This window comes from Chiloscyllium plagiosum, unplaced genomic scaffold (genome assembly GCF_037043375.1).
Source record: "Chiloscyllium plagiosum isolate Xiang-an unplaced genomic scaffold, Cpla_swu_hap1 HiC_scaffold_1, whole genome shotgun sequence".
Lineage (NCBI taxonomy): Eukaryota > Metazoa > Chordata > Chondrichthyes > Orectolobiformes > Hemiscylliidae > Chiloscyllium > Chiloscyllium plagiosum.
The window spans coordinates 142,388,493-142,408,531 of NW_028270139.1; the positions used below are offsets into that span (position 1 = coordinate 142,388,493).

The 20,039-nt window shown below is 41.1% G+C and overlaps 1 protein-coding gene across 2 annotated transcripts in view; it reads left to right on the plus strand.

The window, feature by feature from the left end:
- The window catches only part of LOC122556731 (E3 ubiquitin-protein ligase RMND5A), a 54,115-nt gene extending 34,303 nt beyond the window's left edge, over positions 1 to 19,812 (plus strand). For both annotated transcript variants that reach the window (XM_043703863.2, XM_043703942.2), the window contains 6 exons: positions 2,837 to 2,937; positions 4,006 to 4,172; positions 8,335 to 8,500; positions 11,604 to 11,706; positions 13,530 to 13,684; positions 18,976 to 19,812. In XM_043703863.2, coding sequence (XP_043559798.1) covers positions 2,837 to 2,937; positions 4,006 to 4,172; positions 8,335 to 8,500; positions 11,604 to 11,706; positions 13,530 to 13,684; positions 18,976 to 19,039 — 756 coding nt within the window. In that variant the 3' untranslated portion in view covers positions 19,040 to 19,812. The remainder of the gene's footprint in view (positions 1 to 2,836; positions 2,938 to 4,005; positions 4,173 to 8,334; positions 8,501 to 11,603; positions 11,707 to 13,529; positions 13,685 to 18,975) is intronic.
- Positions 19,813 to 20,039: the final 227 nt, after the last annotated feature.

The window sequence follows — 20,039 nt, forward strand, 5'->3', positions numbered from 1 at the left end:
CTTATGGGACGTGTGTGTTGCTGGCTGGCCAGCACTTATTGCCCTTTCCGAGTTGCTTTCGGGAAAGAGGTGGTGAGCTGCATCCTTGATAAATTGCAGTCCATGTGAGTAGGTAGCCCCACAAAGCCCTGAAAGAGGTGATTCCAGGATTTTGATCCAGTGACAATGAAGGAAAGATGATTATATTTCCAAATCAGAAGGTGAGTGGCTTGGATGGCCATTCCATTTATCAGCAGCCCACGTCCATCAAGATGGAAGAGATCATAAGTTTTGCAGATACTGTCTAAAAATCTTTCGTAAATTTCTTCAGTGCATCTTGTAGAAAGTCCATATTGACTTAAGCCTTATAGATGATGGACAGCTTTTGGGGAATTTGGAGGTGTGTTACTCGCAGCATTTCTAGCCTTTGACCTGCTCTTATAACCACTGTATTTATACGATGAGTCCAGCTGAAGATGATTGAACCTAGGATGCCACCATGAGGAACTTCTGCAAAGATGTCCTGGAGTTGAGAAGACTGACCTCCAATAGAGGGGCACACTGGCTCAGTGGTTAGTACTGTTGCCTCACAGCGCCAGTGACCCCGGTTCAATTCCAGCCTCAAGTGACTCTGGGAGGAGTTTGCACACATTCTCCGTGTCTGCGTAGGATGTGGTAGGACTGCAGAGCTTAGAGCTGATCCATTGGTTGTGTGATCACTGGGCTCCGTCTATCACTTGCTACTTATGGTGTTTGGCACGCAAGTAATTCTGTTTAGTGGCTTCACCAGATTGAACACCTCATTTTCAGATATGCCTGATGCTGCTGCTGGCATGTCCACCTGCACTGTCCATTGAACCAAGGTTGATCCCCTGGCTTGATGGTAATGGTTGAATGGGGGTATGCCAGATATATGATTTAGGAGCAGTATTAATCTCGTTTGCCCCCTCAGGCCTGTCATACCATGTAATAAGATCACATTTGATATATTCCCACCCAACCTGTTGACCTTTCACTCCCTTTGCTTACCAAGAATCTATCCACCACAATGTTAAGATTTTAAGAGTTTTTCTACCACCTTTTGAGGAATAGTTTCAAAGACTCGCAGCCCTCAGAAAAAATTCTCCTCTTCTCTATCTCAAATTGATGACTTCTTATTTCCTTATTCTTATATTCCAATCCATTTATAATGACGGCATTTGGCATAGTAAATCTCACCACTATGTTTGACCTGACTAACTGAGTCAAAAAGTGTGACTCTGCAAAAGCACAGCAGATCAGGCAGCATCTGAGGAGCAGGAGAGTCGATGTTTTGTGCATAAGCCCTTCATCAGGAATGTAGGAGGGGACAAGGAGGCTGAGAGATAAATAGGAGGGTGGGGCTGGGGGGAAGGTAGCTGGGAATGCAATAAGTGGATGCAGTTGGAGATAATTGTGATAGGTGGATGGTGGGGAGGAAGATGGACAGGTCAAGAGGGCGGTGCTGAGTTGGAGGGTTGGATCTGAGAAGAAGTGGGGGAGGGGAGATTTTGAAACGAGTGAAGTTGATGTTGATGCAATATGGTTGAAGGGTCCCAAGGAAGAAGATGAGGCGTTCTTCCTCCAGTTGTCGGGTGGCTTGGATTTGGCAGTGAAGGAGGCCCAGGGCTTGCATGTCCAAGGGAAGTTGAAGTGGTTGGCTACAGGGCAGTGGGGGTTGTTTGGTGAGTGCTGTCCCTGAGATGCTTCCTGAAACGCTCCCTGAAATGCTCAGTGAGTTGGCTTCCTGTCTCCCCGATGTGGAGATGACCACGTTGAGATCAACAGACACAGTAGTTGAGGTGGGGTGGATGTGCAGGAAAATCTCTAGATGTGAAAAGATCCTTTCGGGCTATGGATGAAGGTGAGGGGGGGAGGTGTGGGCACAGGTTTTACACCTCTTGCAGCGGCAAGGGAAGGTGAAGGGGAAGTGGGCCTAACGAGGGAGTCACGGAGGAAGTGGTCTCTCTACAGATAAGGGTAGGGAGTGAAATACATCTCTGCAGGTGGGGTCTGATTGTAGGTGGCAGATATAGTGGAGGATAATGCACTGTATCCAGAGATTAGTGCAGTGGAAGGTGAGGACCGGGGGATTCTATCTTTGTTGCGATTGGATGGGTGGAGTTTAAGGGCGTAGGTGCGAGAAGTGGAGGAGATGCACTGGAGGGTATTGTTGATTATGTGGGAGGTTGAAATTGTGGTCTTTGGAGTAGGAGGCCATCCGGGATGTCCTGGAATGAAATTGCCCCTCCTGGGAGCAGATATGGCAGAGGTAGAGGAATTGGGAGTAAGAGATTGTGTTTTTACAGGAGGTGTAGTCCAGGTAGCTGTGGGGTCACAGAACCACTTAAATCAGCTCACGTTGTAGTGTGTTTTGATTGGAATTAATTATATTTTGAGATGCTTTTTTTTGTTCATTGCATAAGGGTCTCACTGGCTAGATCAGCATTAATTGCCCATCTGAATTACCCAGAGGGCAGTTTAAGAGTCAGCTGTGCGTATGGACTTGCATGTAGACCAGGCCAGGTATGGATGGTAGATTTCCTTCCCTACTAGACATTAGTGAACTAGATAGGCTTTTCTGACTATCAACACTGATTACAGGGTTTCCATTACAGTAGCTGTTTATTCCAGGTATTTTATTGAATTACCGTTTCATCTGCCAACATGGGATTGAACCCTTGTCCCCAGAGTGTTAGCCTCAGGTTCTGGGTTGCTAATGACATGAACACTGCACCACTACCTTCCCTTTTGGGCAATAAGTGATTTAGTTGTCTCTTGTCCAGAATGATTTGTCACTTTGCTTCTAATATAAATGTTGTACCCATTTGTCCAATAGGAAGCTGGCTTGTGTATAGAAGGAAACCAAAAGGAGCCTTTTGTAGAACTTAATCGAATCTTGGAAGCACTCCGAGTAAGAGATCTAAGGCCTGCATTGGAGTAAGTCACAATTTTTAAAAATATTACACAGTGATTTTTAAAAATTTGCTTGAACAAAATTTGTCAAACCAGCCACAGAAAACCTGTCAGCGTTGGCTGTCGTCTTAGCAAAGGCCTGAATATGGTGATATCTTAAAACAAAGGACTGTGGATGCTGGAAACTTGAAACAAAAACAGACATTTCTGGGGTGACTCAGCAGTCCTGGCAGCATCTTTGAAGAAAAAGCAGTCAACACTGTAAAGAAGGGACACTGCATTCAAGATGCTGACTCTGCTTTCTCTCCATGGATGCTGTCAGATTGGTTAAGTTTCTCCAGCAATTTCTGTTTATATCCTAGAATATGGTGTTGTCTGATTATGTTTATGGTATCAAATGATAACTTCATTATCCATCTTTGCTATCAATTGTGCAACTCATAGAATCATACAGTACAGAAGAGGCTCTTTGGCCCAGCAAGGCTGTACTGCCAAAAATTTACAGTCATTGAGTGATACAGAAGCAAAATACTGCTGTGCTGGAAATCTTGAATAAAAGCAGGTAGTAGAAATACTCAGTAGATCAGGTAGCAGCTGTGTAAGAGAAGTGTAGTCAGTGTTTGACGTTACCTCTGATGAAGCATCAATAACTAAAATATTAATTCTGCCTTCTGTCTCCACAGGTGCTGCCTGACTTGCTGACATTTCCAGCATTTTCTGTTTTTGATAAGTCCTGAACGTGTCCAACTTCTAAAATGTAAATTTTTCATGAAAAATGCAATACAATTTTGCTCAAATTTGAAAGAGTGATGGAAGACATTGAGTTTTTTTTTGAGTTTGGAGGTCTGTGAATATAAATTTTGCAAGAGTTTGGCAGTCTCATGGACACTGTTACTAGCTCGTAATATTCCATATTTTTTTGTTTAATTAACTGAATTTAGGTTTGCTATCAGCTGCAGTGAGATTGTTTCAAATGTATGAACAGTTACTCCAGGTAACTGGTCAGGAATCCAGTAACATAACCACTATGCTATGATTTTGTTGGCTTGTAGGGTTTCCTTTAATACATTTGTAAATTTATTTTCTTTCAAGATGGGCAGTTGCAAACCGAGAGATGTTGATGGCACAGAACAGCTCCCTAGAATTCAAACTACACAGATTATATTTTATAAGCCTGTTAATGGGAGGCACAGAGAATCAGAGGGAAGCACTTCAGTATGCCAAGAACTTTCAGCCTTTTGCAATAAATCACCAGAAGGGTAAGCTACATTTTGGCATGAAAATTTATACTATGGGAACTCATATTTTATGATGTCTTACAATAATACATTTTTTCTCAGATTTTCTCGCTTTTTCTCCTGTAGACAATTCAACAGGTGTCACTTGTGATTCAATTCCTTATACAAACTAACTTATTGAATAACAACATGCAATTTATGCTGCCTTTATATAGTAAAATGCTTCAAGGTGCTTCACAGGCATATTATCAGTTAAAGCTTGACACCAAGAAGGCTTGGAAACATTAGAACAGCTGACTAAAAATTTGGTCACAGTGATAATTTTTAAGGAGGGAATAGAAGGGTGGGGAAGATAAGAAAAGGAATCCCAGAGTATGGGGTCCTGGTCACTGAAGGCATAGTTGATCTGACAAATGGAATTCAGAGTACTGAAGAGGATAGAATTAGTAGAATGCAGAATTCTTGGAAGGTGGACATTGTAGAAATAGTGAGAGATGAGGCAAGAGACGGTTATGAAAGCAACAGTGAGAATTTTAAAATCCAAAATGTTTCACCTACAGACTGATGTACATAGGAACATAAAAATTGGAACAGAGGGAGGCCATTCAGCCCTTTAAGCCTGCGCCACCTTTCTGTATAATCGTGGCTGATCATCCAGTTCAATATCCTCTTCCTGCTTTCCTCCCATACCCTGTAATCCCCTTATTCCTAAGAAATATATCAAGACATTGTATTTTGGCCTCAACCACTTTTCTGTGGCAGAGAATTCCACAGGCTTGCCACACTCTGGGTGAAGAAACTTTTCCTAATCTCAGTCCGGAATGGCTTATCCTTAGCCTCTAATCCCTGGTTCTAGACTCCCTGGTCCTCATGAACATCCTGCCTAGTTCAGTTAGAATTTTATAGACTTCTAGCAAGTGTCCTCTACAACCCCTACCCTCGTTGCCCCCCACTTTTTTTAGATTTAGATTAGATTCCCTACAGTTTGGAAACAGGCACTTTGGCCCAACAGGTCCACACCAACCCTCCAAAGAGTAACCCACCTAGACCCATTCCCCTACCCTATAATTACCCCTGACTAATGCACCTAACACTATGGCAATTTAGCATGGCCAATTCACCTGACCTGCACATTTTTGAATTGTGGGAGGAAACCCACGCAGACATGGAGAGAATGTGCAAATCCCATGCAGACAGTTGTCCGAGGTGTGAGTTGAACCCTGGTCCCTGGCGCTGTGAGGCAACAGTGCTGATCACTGAGCTGCCATGCCACTACAACAACTGAGAATAATTCTGTTCTCACCCTGTCTCTCCAAACCGTGCATTTCCTTCAGGGATCTCCTAAGCGGGATATTGACTAATTTTATATATCCTATGGAGCAAAGTTAAAGGCTTTGTATCTGAATGCACAAAGCATTCAGAATAAAATTAATGAGTTAACAGTATAAATAGAGGCAAATGGTTATGATTTGATGGTCATAGGGAGACTAGGTTTGAGAATGGAATGTCCAAGGGTACTCAGTGTTTTGAAAAGATAGGCAGGAATGAAAATTATGCGGAGAAGCTTAGATAGTAAAGGAAAAGTTCAGTGCTGCAGCGAGAAATGATGTAAATACTGGTGATCAAGACATAGAATCAATCTGTGTATAAATAAGAAATAGCAAGGGAACGTTCCCTAGAGGGAGTAAACTATAGGGTACCCATATAGTACGCCTGCAGTAGGGGACAGTATAAACCAGGAAATACTGGGGGTTGTGAGAAAGATATGGCAATAATCATGGATGATTTTAATATGCATATAGTCTGGATTATTGAAATTGGTCATGGACCCTCATGGGAGAGATCATTGAATGTATTAGGAATTATTTCTGGAACAGTGAGTTGTGGAACCAACCCCCAGGGAGCAGGCTATTCTGGATTTGGTGGGATGAATTAATGATATTACAGTAAAAAACTTTCTAAGGAAAGTAATCACAAGATGCTCAAATTTCAAATTCAGGTTGAGGGTGGGAAGCTGGAGTCTCTCATTAGTGTTCAGGAGCTAAACATAGACGCAAGGGCAGACTTTGTTCTTGTGGACTGCACAGGAAGACTAAAATGTCGGATAGTTGATGAGCAATAGCAGATGATGGAGATATTCAGTTCCTCCCAATGAAAATGTATTCCAGAAGGGAAGTGAGTTTGTATGCTGAGGTGGGTGGGAGAAACATCCATGGCTAAGCAACAAAGTTAAAGAGAACAGAAAGGCAGAAGCTAAAACATATTATATTGTAGGCTGGAATATTATGAAACATTTAAAGATTAAGTGTCACTAAAAATAGTACAAGTAAATTATGAAATATAACTAGCACAAAATATAAAAAAAGACAGAAAATGCTACTACAAAAAGGAAGAACGTCATTGAACTGAATATTGGTCCTTGGAGGATGAGACTGGGGTGTTATTAATGGGGAACACTGAAATTGTGGAACGCTAAATTCATACTTTATTAATTTTTCACAGTGGAGGACATTAGTGCCATCCCAATAGTAACAGGTAGTCCAGAGTTTAGAGAAAGGGAGGAACTTAAAACAGTTGTCACCGCAAGGGAAAATGTATTGAGCAAACTATTTGGATTGAAGGCAGACAAGTCTCCAGGACCAGATGGTCAATATCCTAGTGTGTTAAGATTGAAAAGAAGATGTAGAGTGGATGCAATCTAGAACAAGAGGTCATTATTTTGAATTTGCAACCCCTTATCCTAAAACTATGAGAAATTACTTTTCTCAAAGATCGCAAATCTGTGAAATTCACCATCCCCAAGTGCGGTGTATGTCAGGGTATAATATGAAGAGTTACTGAGACAGATTTTTAATTAGCAATGGTTTGAAGGCTTAGGGAGTGATGGCAGGAAAGTGGAGTTGAAGCTGAGATGCGATCAGCCATGATTGTATTGAATAACGAAGCAGACTTGAGGGCTGAATTGACCGTTTCTGCTCCGAGTTCATATATTGTATCCTAAAGAATTTACAGAATATCAAAATATCTTTATCCTTACATGCGCTGAAGTCAATTAATTTGGAGATTGAACCTGAGACCTACCCGACCAGTATGATTCAATCTACTTAAGAAACTGACTCAACAAGGTAGACTGGTAACTTCGATCTACAGCATTATGTATTTTGTATTGGGATTGAAAGCCACAGTGCAGCTCATCCTCAAAGAGATTGGAGGGTTTGAGCTATAGGGAGAGGAGGAATAGGGTGAGGCTTCTTTCCCTGGAAGATCAGACGCTGAGGAGTGACGTTTTTAGAAATTTATAAAATCATGAGGGGCATGAATAGGGTGAATAGCCACGGTATTTTTCCCAAGGTAGAAGAGTCCAAAACTAGAGGGCGTAGGTTTAAGGTGAGAGGGGAACAATTTTCATGCAGAGGGTGGTGCATGTATGGAACGAGTAGCCAGAGGTGGTGGAGGTGGGTACAAGTACAGCTTTTAAAAGGCATCTGAATGGGTACATAAATATGAAGGGTTTAGAAGATTTGGGCTGAAAATGTGTTGCTGGAAAAGCGCAGCAGGTCAGGCAGCATCCAGGGAACAGGAGAATCGACGTTTCGGGCATAAGCCCTTCTTCAGGAAAGGCTTATGCCCGAAACGTCGATTCTCCTGTTCCTTGGATGCTGCCTGACCTGCGCTTTTCCAGCAACACATTTTCAGCTCTGATCTCCAGCATCTGCAGCCCTCACTTTCTCTCTGATAAGGCACTTTCTCCTTAGAGGATTTGGGCCAAATTCTGACAAATGGGAATAGATCAGTTTTGGATATCTGTGCAGATGAGTTTGCGCAAAGGGCCTGTTTCCATGCTTTATAACGCTGACTCCATTTGTAGAGGGAGAAGAAAATGGGTATTTTAAATTAATGACAAGTACAGGATTTAAAAGATGTTGCAAATCTATGTAATCATTTCTCATGAGCAAATTTATTCTGTGAAAGTGTTTTTCTTTATATTTAACTTGAATGTGAAAAGTTGAAAACCATAAATATTGTGTGTGGAGGTGAAAGGGTATGAAAGAAAGAACAAAATTAAGTAATATATTTATAATAAAACTATATTTTATGATTGCAGAAGTATTTTTGGTTTAGAAGGTTGATACATGTTTGTTTTAGTTGAGAGAGATGTATTCTGATTTTTGTTTCTTTACAGATATTCAGGTGCTAATGGGAAGCCTCGTTTATTTGAGACAGGGCATAGCAAACTCGCCATATATGCACCTGTTAGATTCTAACCAGTGGGCTGATATCTGTGATATCTTCACCAGGGATGCATGCTCTCTCCTTGGTCTCTCAGTCGAATCACCACTGAGTGTCAGGTATGAGCAAATATCATTAGATCTGTTTACACTATCATACGTTGAGGTTTCATGCTTATTAAAAACTGAACTGAGATTACCTAAACTGAACTGAACTTAGTTCTAGAGAAGAGTCAACTTGGACTCAAAATGTTAACTGTTTCTCTTTCCATATATGCTGTTACACTTGAGTATTTCCAGTGTTTTCTATTTTTAGACAAGCTAATTCTGTCGTTTAGGCCCAACACAGCATCTTAAGTCCAATCTGAAAATATTTGATTCCAGGTTCAAAATAAAATATTAGTGTGCAAACACGGGGACGTATGTTATATGCTTTGAATGCAGATGATAGCATTATTGGCTTGGACAACATTTATCACCCATCCCTAACTGCCCTTGAGAAATGGTGGTGTAATGCTACCTTAATCTGCTAGAGTCTGTAGTGGGTAGGTATACCATACAGCTGTTAGGAAGCAAGTTCCACGATTCCAACTGCTGGTAAGTGAAGGAGCAGTGATATAGTTCCAAGTCAGTGATGTATTGCTTGGATAGGAAGTTTGTATGCTGTTCCAATGCCCTTGTCCTTCTAGGTGTTGAGACTGAGTTAAGAAGGTGCTGTGGGAGAGTCTTGTTGAGTTGCTGCAGTACACTTTATATATGATATAGACTGCTATCATAGTAATAAAGGGAATGAACATTGAAAATGGTGGATGAAGTTAATGTCAAGTGCACTGTATTATCCTGGATGGTTTTGAGCTGTTGACTACACTCATCCAGGCAAGAGAAGAATATACCATCACATTCCTAATTTGTGCCTTGTGGACAGGCTTTGGGGAGTCAGGAGATGAGTTACTCGCTGGTGAATTCCTAGCCTTTGACTTGCTCTTGTTGTAAACGTATTTATATAGTTAGTTCTGTTTACTTCTGAACACCTTCTGTACAAAGATAACTGCCAGAAAGTTGAAAAATTGATTATTTATTAATGGTAATGCTGTTGAATGTCAAGGGGAAATGTTTCTTGTGTGGCACAAATTTTACTTGCCATTGATCAGCCCAGTCCTGATGTTTCATGTGAACACTGGTTGCATTGTTATCTTGTGAGTGGTGCTGAACATTGTAGAATCATCCATGAAGCTTCCAAAAACAAAACCTAAAATACCTAAAAAAAAAAGCAGCCTGTTACTGCCAGAAAGCTTTTGCATCCTCCATCTTGGATTACCCGGGAGCGCAAATCTTAGCAGGACTTATACACATTAATGGTAAAGTCTAGGGAGTGTTGCTGAACAAAGAGACCCAGGAGTGCAGGTTATAGCTCCTTGAAAGTGGAGTCGCAGGTCGATAGGATAGTGAAGAAGGAGTTTGTATGCTTTCCCTTATTCTTCAGAGTATTGAGTACAGGAGTTGGGCGGTCATGTTGCGGCTGTACAGGACATTGGTTAGGCCACTTTTGGAATATTGCGTGCAATTCTGGTCTCCTTCCTATCAAAGGATACAAAGAACAAAGAAAATTTACAGCCCGGGAACAGGCCCTTTGGTTCTCCAAGCCTGTGCCAATCCAAATCCACTGTCTTAACCTGTTGTGAATGTTGTGGAACTTGAAAGAGTTCAGAAAAGATTTACAAGGATGTTGCCAGGGTTGGAGGATTTGAGCTGTAGGGAGAGGTTGAATAGACTGGGTCTGTTTTCCCTGGAGGATCAGAGGCTGAGGGGTGACCTTATAGAGGTTTATAAAATCATGAAAGGCATGGAAAGGATAAATAGAGGTGGGGAAGTCCAGAACTAGAGGGCATAGATTTAGGGTGCGAGGGGAAAGATATATAAGAAAGCTAAGGGGTGACTTTTTCACGCAGAGGGAGGTACTTGTATGGAATGAGCTGCCAGAGGAAAGTGGTGGAGGCTAGTACAATTGCATTTAAAAGGCATCTGGATGGGTATACGAATAGGAAAGGTTTGGAGAGATATGGGCCGGGTGCTGGCAGGTGAAACTGGATTGAGTTGGGATATCTATTAGGCATGGACAGGTTGGACCAAAGGGTCTGTTTCCATGCTGTACATCTCTATGACTCTATATAACCTCCTGCTTCTGACATATGATGCAAGGGAGATAGTTGATGAACTAGCTGGAGAATGTTAGGCCTAGGACATTACCCGAAGGGATCCTGCAACGATGTCCAAAAACTGGGATGACTGTTTCCAATGAGTGCAGCCATCTTTGTGCTAGGTGTAACCAGTGGAGAGTTTTCCACGGTTTCTATTGACTTCAGTTTTACTCTTGATGTCATACTCAATCAGATGCTGTCTTGATGACAAGGATAGTTGTTTTTCCCAGTAATATTACACTTTTCAGTATGTTTTATGCAACTCTTATGTTTAGTAAAACATTCTAACTTCCAAATTGTGCTTTGCCAACAATACTGGGAGATGGCTTGTTGAATAAAAAGACTAACAGGATAGTAGGACCAAATGGGCACTTTCTGTGCTGTATATCCAATGTAATACAATTCTGTAATTTCATCCTGATTATGGTGTTGTGTATGGGGAAATACTTTTATTCACTTGATGGCAGTGTTGCGCCACTTCAAATACACGTATGTAAATTATCAACAGGAGAATATGTTGCTAATCTGGTCCTCCCTGAGGAGGCACAAAGGCTGAGTGATCCTTCTCACTTTTAAGAATGATTCACTTTGGCTATCTTCATGCATCTTAACTGACTTGAGAATTGTAATTTTGTTTTCTCAGCCAGGGACTATTTTGTTTATTCAGAAGACAATGATCATCATCATGTTACAAACTAGAGTAGTTGTGACTGAACTATATAATCATTAGGACTTAATCGATCTTACCAGTATTTGATCTACTCAGAACCTTCTAATTAGCAGTTCATATGTTTTGTAAAATGTCAACACCTTTTCAGAATAAAATCTTCAAGGTTGCTGAATCTTAATTCTCAAATCTTGTACAGTTGGAGGTCTTGCTACATTAATGAAACAAAATGCCAAGTATCTTCTGTTTGCAAAAATTATTGAAAACCAAATTCACAGTATGTTGTATATCGTGTTTGAAAAGTTTTCATATTAAATTGATACATGTATCTTTTGTTTATTAAGAATTATTTGTTCAGTTTTTCAGCAGGGTGCATTGCATTGCCAGCTCTCATTAACATTAAGGCAGTAATCGAGCAGAGACAATGCACCGGAGTTTGGAATCAGAAGGATGAGTTGCCAGTGAGTGCATATTATTATTTATGTTCAGATTGTATGTAAACCCATTTTAGACTCAGATGCTTAGTAGACTTTGGATCAAATTGGGTTCGGATGTTAGAAGTGGCAGCCAAGCTGGGGAATTGCTATTGCTGCCTTCTGTTATATGGCAATTAGCAAGTGAAGGATGATGCACTGTTCATGTTGTTCAAATTTTTCCAGTTGGGTAATTGCTTGATCTCATGATTTTTGAAGCTATTTCAGAATATATTGGAAATACATTAAATGAGTCATGTGGAAGAAGGGGAAGGAAATCATCACCAGTCAGAATACTTACTTCTTATCCCAGTTTCAGTCCAAGTTCAATGTTGAACACCTTAATGAAAGCCCTAATGTTATCAGCAAGTATTTAAGGAAATTCCTGATATTTTGCACAGAGTGCTATGTTCTCATTTTAAAGCCTGCAACCATCATGTTGAAGCAGTCTTGAGTCGGAAACAGGAGGTGCATTGCAGTCTGGATTTCTAAGGCTAACCACTTTATTTTAGCTGAGCACTAACCTATCCACACAGTCCACAAATAAGTTTACATAGACCTTCCCACAATCATGAGAATATGTGGACCTTTTCACGAGCAACAGGTTTGCAAATTTTTTTTAAAGAAAGGCCAGGAAGTAACATTTAACTTCCACAAGGCTATGGAGCACTATAATTTTGGGCAATTCATTATAGGAAAAATATCAAACCAATGGAAAGTTACAGTTTAAATCTGTACATTCACAAAAGCCCTGTTGAAAGTTGTTTCACTTTTTTGGCTGACCAGTGAATTTCTGACAGAACGTAGTCTTGGGGCAGCGCAATACATTCTTTTACAGGGAAAATCACAGCTTGTAATTCATCCCTATTTAACATTAAGTTGCGAGTGTGGCAGATATGAGAATAGATGTTGTGAGAAGTAGAAATGTTAAACAGTAATTTTCCTATTGTTTTGTAATGCTATGAAACAATTTTGCATCAAGTGATACAGAGAAACAGAAATTGAAGTTTAGCAGTTTGAGTAGAAATGAAAGCTCTCTCTAAAGAAGCTGGTGTTTTCAATCCTGATATCCAGGCTGCTGGCTGCAGTCTCTGCACTTGCAATTAGTTGCATTGAGGACGGTTGCCGCCTTTTCAATATTTTATATATAGTGAAGAAAAACACAGACAACTGCAGTGAGTTGCATTGAGTATTGGGATTAGATTTTATTATTAGGTATGAAGTACAAAGATCTCTTAAAGAGCCTATACAGAACTGAAATTCGGAGTGCATGCCTCAGTTGAGAGCTTCCCTCATGCTGATATGTCATAATTTGGAATTAGAGGAGAAGTAGGTACTCTTGGGTTCTTAGTAATATGTGGCTGGTGTAATTCACAAGCATCTTTATTTTTAAAAACAAAGGTTGTCTACTATTAAACAAAACTATGTTTATGGGTTGCTTTCATATCATTCTTCAATTACCTCTTAAGATTACTATTCTTTATCTGCCTTCCTTGGCTTCCAGTATGCGACAGACTAATTACAAGATCATCATCTTTGTCAAATCACTGCTTACTTTTCTGATCTCCTTTGGTACACCGTTCTCGGATATAGATGCAGTTACAAAAAAATTCTCTACCTAATTTGTTTGGTACCTTGTTTTAGCTCTCAAAGAACTAATTAAAATTCTCCTTGACGGTGTCTTTTCAATCTAATCCAATCCAGTCCTTTTCCCACTTTCCCTCTTTCTTGATTCTTATCATTTCTGAAGCATTACTCTCTTGCAAAAAAAAAGCCATATTGTTGAATGCTATTTTCCAATTTGTTTTTAGATCGAAGTAGACCTCGGTAAAAAATGTTGGTATCATTCGATTTTTGCCTGTCCGATTCTTCGACAACAGACTACAGAATCCAATCCACCAATGAAGCTTGTCTGTGGCCACATAATCTCACGAGATGCTCTGAATAAAATGATTAATGGAAGCAAGTAAGTGCTGTCACAGAAACATCCAGAAAATGAGGGGTTTCAATTTCATATTTGCAATAATTGATCACTCAGAACAAATAGTTAGTAGGACATCCTTGGTGATTATTTACAGAATTGTTTCATTACAAAAGAAGTAGGTCATTCAGCTCCTAGTAATCTTGTTTTAAATTCAACTAGATTACGTTCAATTATGGTCCATTCAGAAGTCACACGACACCAGGTTATAGTCCAGCAGATTTATTTGAAATCACAAGCTTTTGGAGTGCTGCTCCTTCATCAGATGAAGGACTGGAAAATGACTGATATAATGACCTGTTTAAGAATGGAGGGAGGCAGAAGACAAACTATAGGATGGTTAGCCTGACCTCTGTTGTTGGTAAGAATTTAGAGTCTGGTATTGAAGAGGCAAGTGGGCTAGTTTAGTTTGTGATTATGTTCGGCATGGCCTGGTTGGACCAAAGGATCTGTTTCCATGCTCTATGACTCAGATTATAGAGTACTTGAAAGTGCATTGTTAAATAGGGCTTAGTCACCAATGGGAGGTCATAACAGACAAATCTGTTGAATTCTTTGACAATGTAATGATCAATTTACATAAAGGAGAGCCAGTAGATGTGATCTATTTGGATTTCCAGAGCCATGAGAAATGAAGGTTACATGGATATGGGTTGGGGGATGCCGTTTGGAGGGTTGGTCTGCACTTGATGAGCCGAATGGCCTGTTACCACACTGAAGGAATTCTGAGAAGATAAGAGCTCATGGTCTTATGGGCAAGGTACTGGCATGGATTGAGGATTGACTGACTGGCAGAAAGCAGAGAGTGGGGATAAAGGAGTCCTTTTCATGATGATAGCTGGTGACTAGTGGAATTCCACACGTGTCAGTGTTGGACCTCAGCTATTCATGTTAGACTATAAAGATCTGGTCCAAGGGTACCAAGTGATCTGGTGGGCGGCACGGTGGCACAACCGTTAGCACTGTTGCCTCACAGTGCCAGAGACCCAGGTTCAATTCCCTCCTCAGGCAACTGTCTGTGTGGAGTTTGCACATTCTCCCCGTGTCTGCGTGGGTTTCCTCCCACAGTCCAAAAATGTGCAGGTTAGGTGAATTGGCCATGCTAAATTTCCCGTAGTGTTAGGTGAAGGGGTAAATTTAGGGGAATGGGTCTGGGTGGGTTGCTCTTCAGAGGGTCGGTGTGGACTTGTTGGGCTGAAGGGCCTGTTTCCACACTGTAAGTAATCTACTCTAATCTAATACTAAGAGTATTGTTGCGAAGTTTGCAGATGCCGAAAAGATAGGCGGAGGGCAGGTAGTGTTGTGGACGTGGCAAGACTGCAAAAAGACTTAAACAAGCTAGGAGAATGGACAAAGAAGTGGCAGTTGGAATGCAGTATGAGAAAGTGTGAAGTTAGGAAGAATAGATAGGTCACTGTTTTTAGCTTTAAATTCTAAATTATGCTTTAAAGTCATAGAGATGTACAGCATGGAAACATATCCTTCGGTCCAACCCGTCCATGCCAACCAGATATCCCAACTCAATCTAGTTCCACCTGCCAGCACCCAGCCAATATCCTTCCAAACCCTTCCTATTCATATACCAATCCAAATGCCTCTTAAATGTTGCAATTGTACCAGCCTCCACCACTTCCTCTGGCAGCACATTCCATACACCTACCACTCTCTGCGTGAAAACGTTGCCCCTTGCGTCTCTTTTATATCTTTCCCCTCTCACCCTAAACCTATGCCCTCTAGTTCTGGACTCCCCAACCCCAGGGAAAAGACTTTGCCTATTTACCCTATCCATGCCTCTCATAATTTTGTAAACCCGTATAAGGTCTCCCCTAGGCCTCCGACACTCCAGGGAAAAAAGCCCCAGCCTGTCCAGCCTCGCCCTATAGCTCAAATCCTCCAACCCTGGCAACATCCTTGTAAATCTTGCCTGAACCCTTTCAAGTTTTGCAACATCTTTCTTATAAGAAGGAGACCAGAATTGCACGCAATATTCCAACAGCGGCCTAACCAATGTCCTGTACGGCCGCAACATGACCTCCCAACTCCTGTACTCAATACTCTGACCAATAAAGGACAGCATACCAAACGCCTTCTTCACCATCTTATCTACCTGCGACTCCACTTTCAAGGAGCTATGAACCTGCACTCCAAGGTCTCTTTGTTCAGCAACATTCCCGAGGACTTTACCATTAAGTGTATAAGTCCTGCTAAGATTTGCTTTCCCAAAATGCAGCGCCTCGCATTTATCTGAATTAAACTCCATCTGCCACTTCTCAGCCCATTAGCCCATCTGGTCCAGATCCTTTTGTAATCTGAGGTAATCCTCTTCGCTGTCCACTACATCTCCAATTTTGGTGTCATCTGCAAACTTACTAACTGTACCTCTTATGCTCGCATCCAAATCATTTATATAAATGACAAAAAGTAGAGGACCCAGCACCGATCCTTGTGACACTCCTCTGGTCACAGGCCTCCAGTCTGAAAAACAACCCTCCACCACCACCTTCTGTCTTCTACCTTTGAGCCAGTTCTGTATCCAAATGACTAGTTCCCCCAGTATTCCGTGAGATCTAACCTGGCTCACCAGTCTCCCATGGGGAACCTTGTCGAATACCTTACTGAAGTCCATATAGATCACATCCACTGCTCTGCCCTCATCATTTGTTACTTCTTCAAAAAACTCAATCAAGTTTGTGAGACATGATTTCCCATGCAAAGCCATGTTGGCTATCCCTAATCAGTCCTTGCCTTTCCAAATACATGTACATCCTGTCCCTCAGGATTCCCTCCAACAACTTGCCCACCACCGAGGTCAAGCTCACCAGTCTATAGTTCCCTGGTTTGTCTTTACCACTCTTTTAAACAGAGGCACCACATTTGCCAACCTCCAGTCTTCCGGCACCTCAACTGTGACTATCGATGATATAAATATCTCAGCAAGAGGCCCAGCAATCAGTTCTCTGGCTTCCCACAGAGTTTTCGGGTACACCTGATCAGGTCCTGGGGATTTATCCACCTTTAACCATTTCAAGACATCCAGCACTTCCTCCTCTGTAATCTGGACATTTTGCAAGATGTCACCATTTTTTTCCTACAGCCTATATCTTCAATATCCTTTTCCACAGTGAATACTGATACAAAATAGTCATTTAGTATCTCTCCCATTTTCTGCGGCTCCACACAAAGGCTGCTTTGCTGATCTTTGAGGGGCCCTGTTCTCTCTCTGGTTACCCTTTTGTCCTTAATATATTTGTAAAAACCCTTTGGATTCTCCTTAATCCAATTGCCAAAGCTATTTCATGTCCCCGTTTTGCCCTCCTGATTTCCCTCTTAAGTATACTCCTACTTCCTTTATACTCTTCTTAGGATTCACTCGATCTATCCTGTCTATACCTGACAAATGCTTCCTTCTTTTTCTTAACCAAGCCCTCAATGTCTTTAGTCATCCAGCATTCCCTATACCTATCAGTCTTTCCTTTCACCCTGACAGGAATATACTTTCTCTGGATTCTCATTATCTCATTTCTGATGGCTTCCCATTTTCCAGCTGTCCCTTTACCTGCGAACATCTGCCTCCAATCAGCTTTCGAAAGTTCTTGCCTAATACCATCAAAATTGGCCTTTCTCCAATTTAGAACTTCAACTTTAGATCTGGTCTATCCTTTTCTATCACTATTTTAAAACTAATAGAATTATGGTCGCTGGTCCCAAAGTGCTCCCCCACTGACACCTCAGTCACCTTCCCTGCCTTATTTCCTAAGAGTAGGTCAAGTTTTGCACCTTCTTTAGTAGGTACATCCACATACTGAATCAGAAAATTGTCTTGTACGCACTTAAGAAATTCCTCTCCATCTGAACCCTTAGCACTATGGTAGTCCCAGTCGATTTTGGAAAGTTAAAATCCCCTGCCATAACTACTCTATTATTCTTACAAAAAGCTGAGATCTCCTTACAAGTTTGTTTCTCAATTTTCCTCTGACTATTAGGGGGTCTATAATACAGTCCTAATAAGGTGATCATCCCTTTCTTATTTCTCAGTTCCACCCAAATAACGTCCCTGGATGTATTTCCGGGAATATCCTCCCTCAGCACAGCTGTAATGCTATCCCTTGTCAAAAATGCCACTCCCCCTCTTCTCTTGCCTCCTTTTCTATCCTTCCTGTAGCATTTGTTTCCTGGAACATTAAGCTGCCAGTCCTGCCCAACCCTGAGCCATGTTTCTGTAATTGCTATGATATCCCATGCCCTGAGTTCATCTGCCTCCCCTGTTCGGCCCCTTACAGTTTAATTTATTAGTCCTACCTTATCCATGCCTGCCCTGACTGTTTGACTCACTTCTGTTCTCAACTGTACTAGTCTCAGATTGATCTCTTTCCTCACTATCGCCCTGGGTCCCACCAACGCCTCCCCCCATCACCTTACTAGTTTAAATCCTCCCGAGCAGTTCTAGCAAATTTCCCTGCCAGTATATTAGTCCCCTTCCAATTTAGGTGCAATCCATCCTCCTTGTATCGGTCACCTCTTCCCCCAAAAGAGATTCCAATGATCCAAAAATGTGAATCCTTCTCCCATACACCAGCTCCTCAGCCATGCATTCATCTGCTCTATCCTCCTATTCCTGCCCTCACTAGCTCGTAGCACTGGGAGTAATCCAGATATTACTACCTTGAGAACCTCTTTTTTTAAATTTCTGCCTAACTCTCTCTAATCTCCCTTGTGAATCTCAACCTTTTCCCTTCCTATATCGTTGGTTCCAATGTGGACAATGACCTCTTGCTGGCCCCTCTCCCCCGTGAGAACATTCTGCACCCTCTTTGAGACATCCTTGATCCTGGCACCAGGGAAACAACACACCATTCTGCTTTTTCTCTGCTGGCCACAGAAACGTCTGTCTGCACCTCTGACTACAGAATCCCCTAACACAATTGATGTCTTGGAAGCCGACGTACCCCTCGTTAATTAATTGAATTTTAAATTCCACTAGCTGTTGGGATTTGGGCCCATATCCTCAGAACGTGAATTTGGGGCTCTGGATTGCTTGTCAAGGAACATTACCACTGTGTCCCCCATGTAAAATTGGTCTGCTGTATAATTCCCAAAATGTTTGAGTGATTAGCACAGGTGTAACTACCAGAATGTAAAAATACAAAAAACATCTTTGCTGGTCCCACAGCACTGCAACAGTTGACTGGTAGAGTGATCATGAAGGACTGTTTATCTTTCTCTGATTCTTTTAACTGTGATTTTCTAATTAAGTTTCATTTGTGTTCACTTCCTAGGTTAAAATGCCCGTATTGTCCAATGGAGCAAGCACCAGCTGATGCAAAACAGATCTTCTTTTGAAGTTTACTGTGATTGGGGGAATCGTTTAGGAAGTTTTGATCAGGGCTGTAGCAATTCATTATTCTGTTGGACTAATGCTTGCTAAGTTATGGTTGGTGTGAACATGCCAATGTGTATTTGGGACAGACTGAAGAAGGAAAACTACTGGGTATAAATTGGTTGCAATAGGGCTTTTTAACTCAGCTTGGTCTTGATACTTGATCAAGTGAGTACACCAGCACTCACCATTTCATGCAGTTATTTTATATTGAGACGATACTAGTAGTGCATTTTTTAAACTTAAAATATATGTAATTACCCATGAACAATGTTTTCGTATGGTTCCTCATAGTATCATTGTCATTTCATGGGTTACATTTGATTTTTTTAAAGTTCGGTGTGATCTTCATTCTTTAAATAAAATAGAAAAAGTGAATGTATGAATAGACAACTACCGGTAAAGTTTGCATACCTTTCTATGTTGGTTTGATTGAGGTAGCTTTGGTATATTTTCATGTAATTTCTTTCCTGCCACAATTTGGCACAAAGCTCAAACATTGAGTGTGCATATATTAAGCTCCCAGGGGCTGATTATTTAAATTTACTGTAAATTTAAAAAGAATTTGCATTGAAAGTGGGCTAGTGGAGTATTGGCATGGGGAAAGGAACCAGTGCATGAAGGATAAACATATATAATTCTGCTTCATGTAGATAATTTAGTTAGGTGTATGGTACCATGTCCAATACGTAACTACAACCTGAAATATCTTATTAAACAGAAGTTGTATACCAAGCATTTGTGTATTTCATCACTGTTTGAAGTGTACACCATCCTGTTCTATTTAAGAATGGGTTGTTGAAATTGCATTATTACAATTGCTTTGAAGTCTGTTCTCTGTTGCATGAATTAATTCAGTGAAAATCTGCAGTTTGGAAAAGAGTTCCAAAATACTGTACCAGCATCATGATGAAATTTGTGAATAATGTTAAAATTTAATTAAGTTTCTCATGCTCCAGCTTC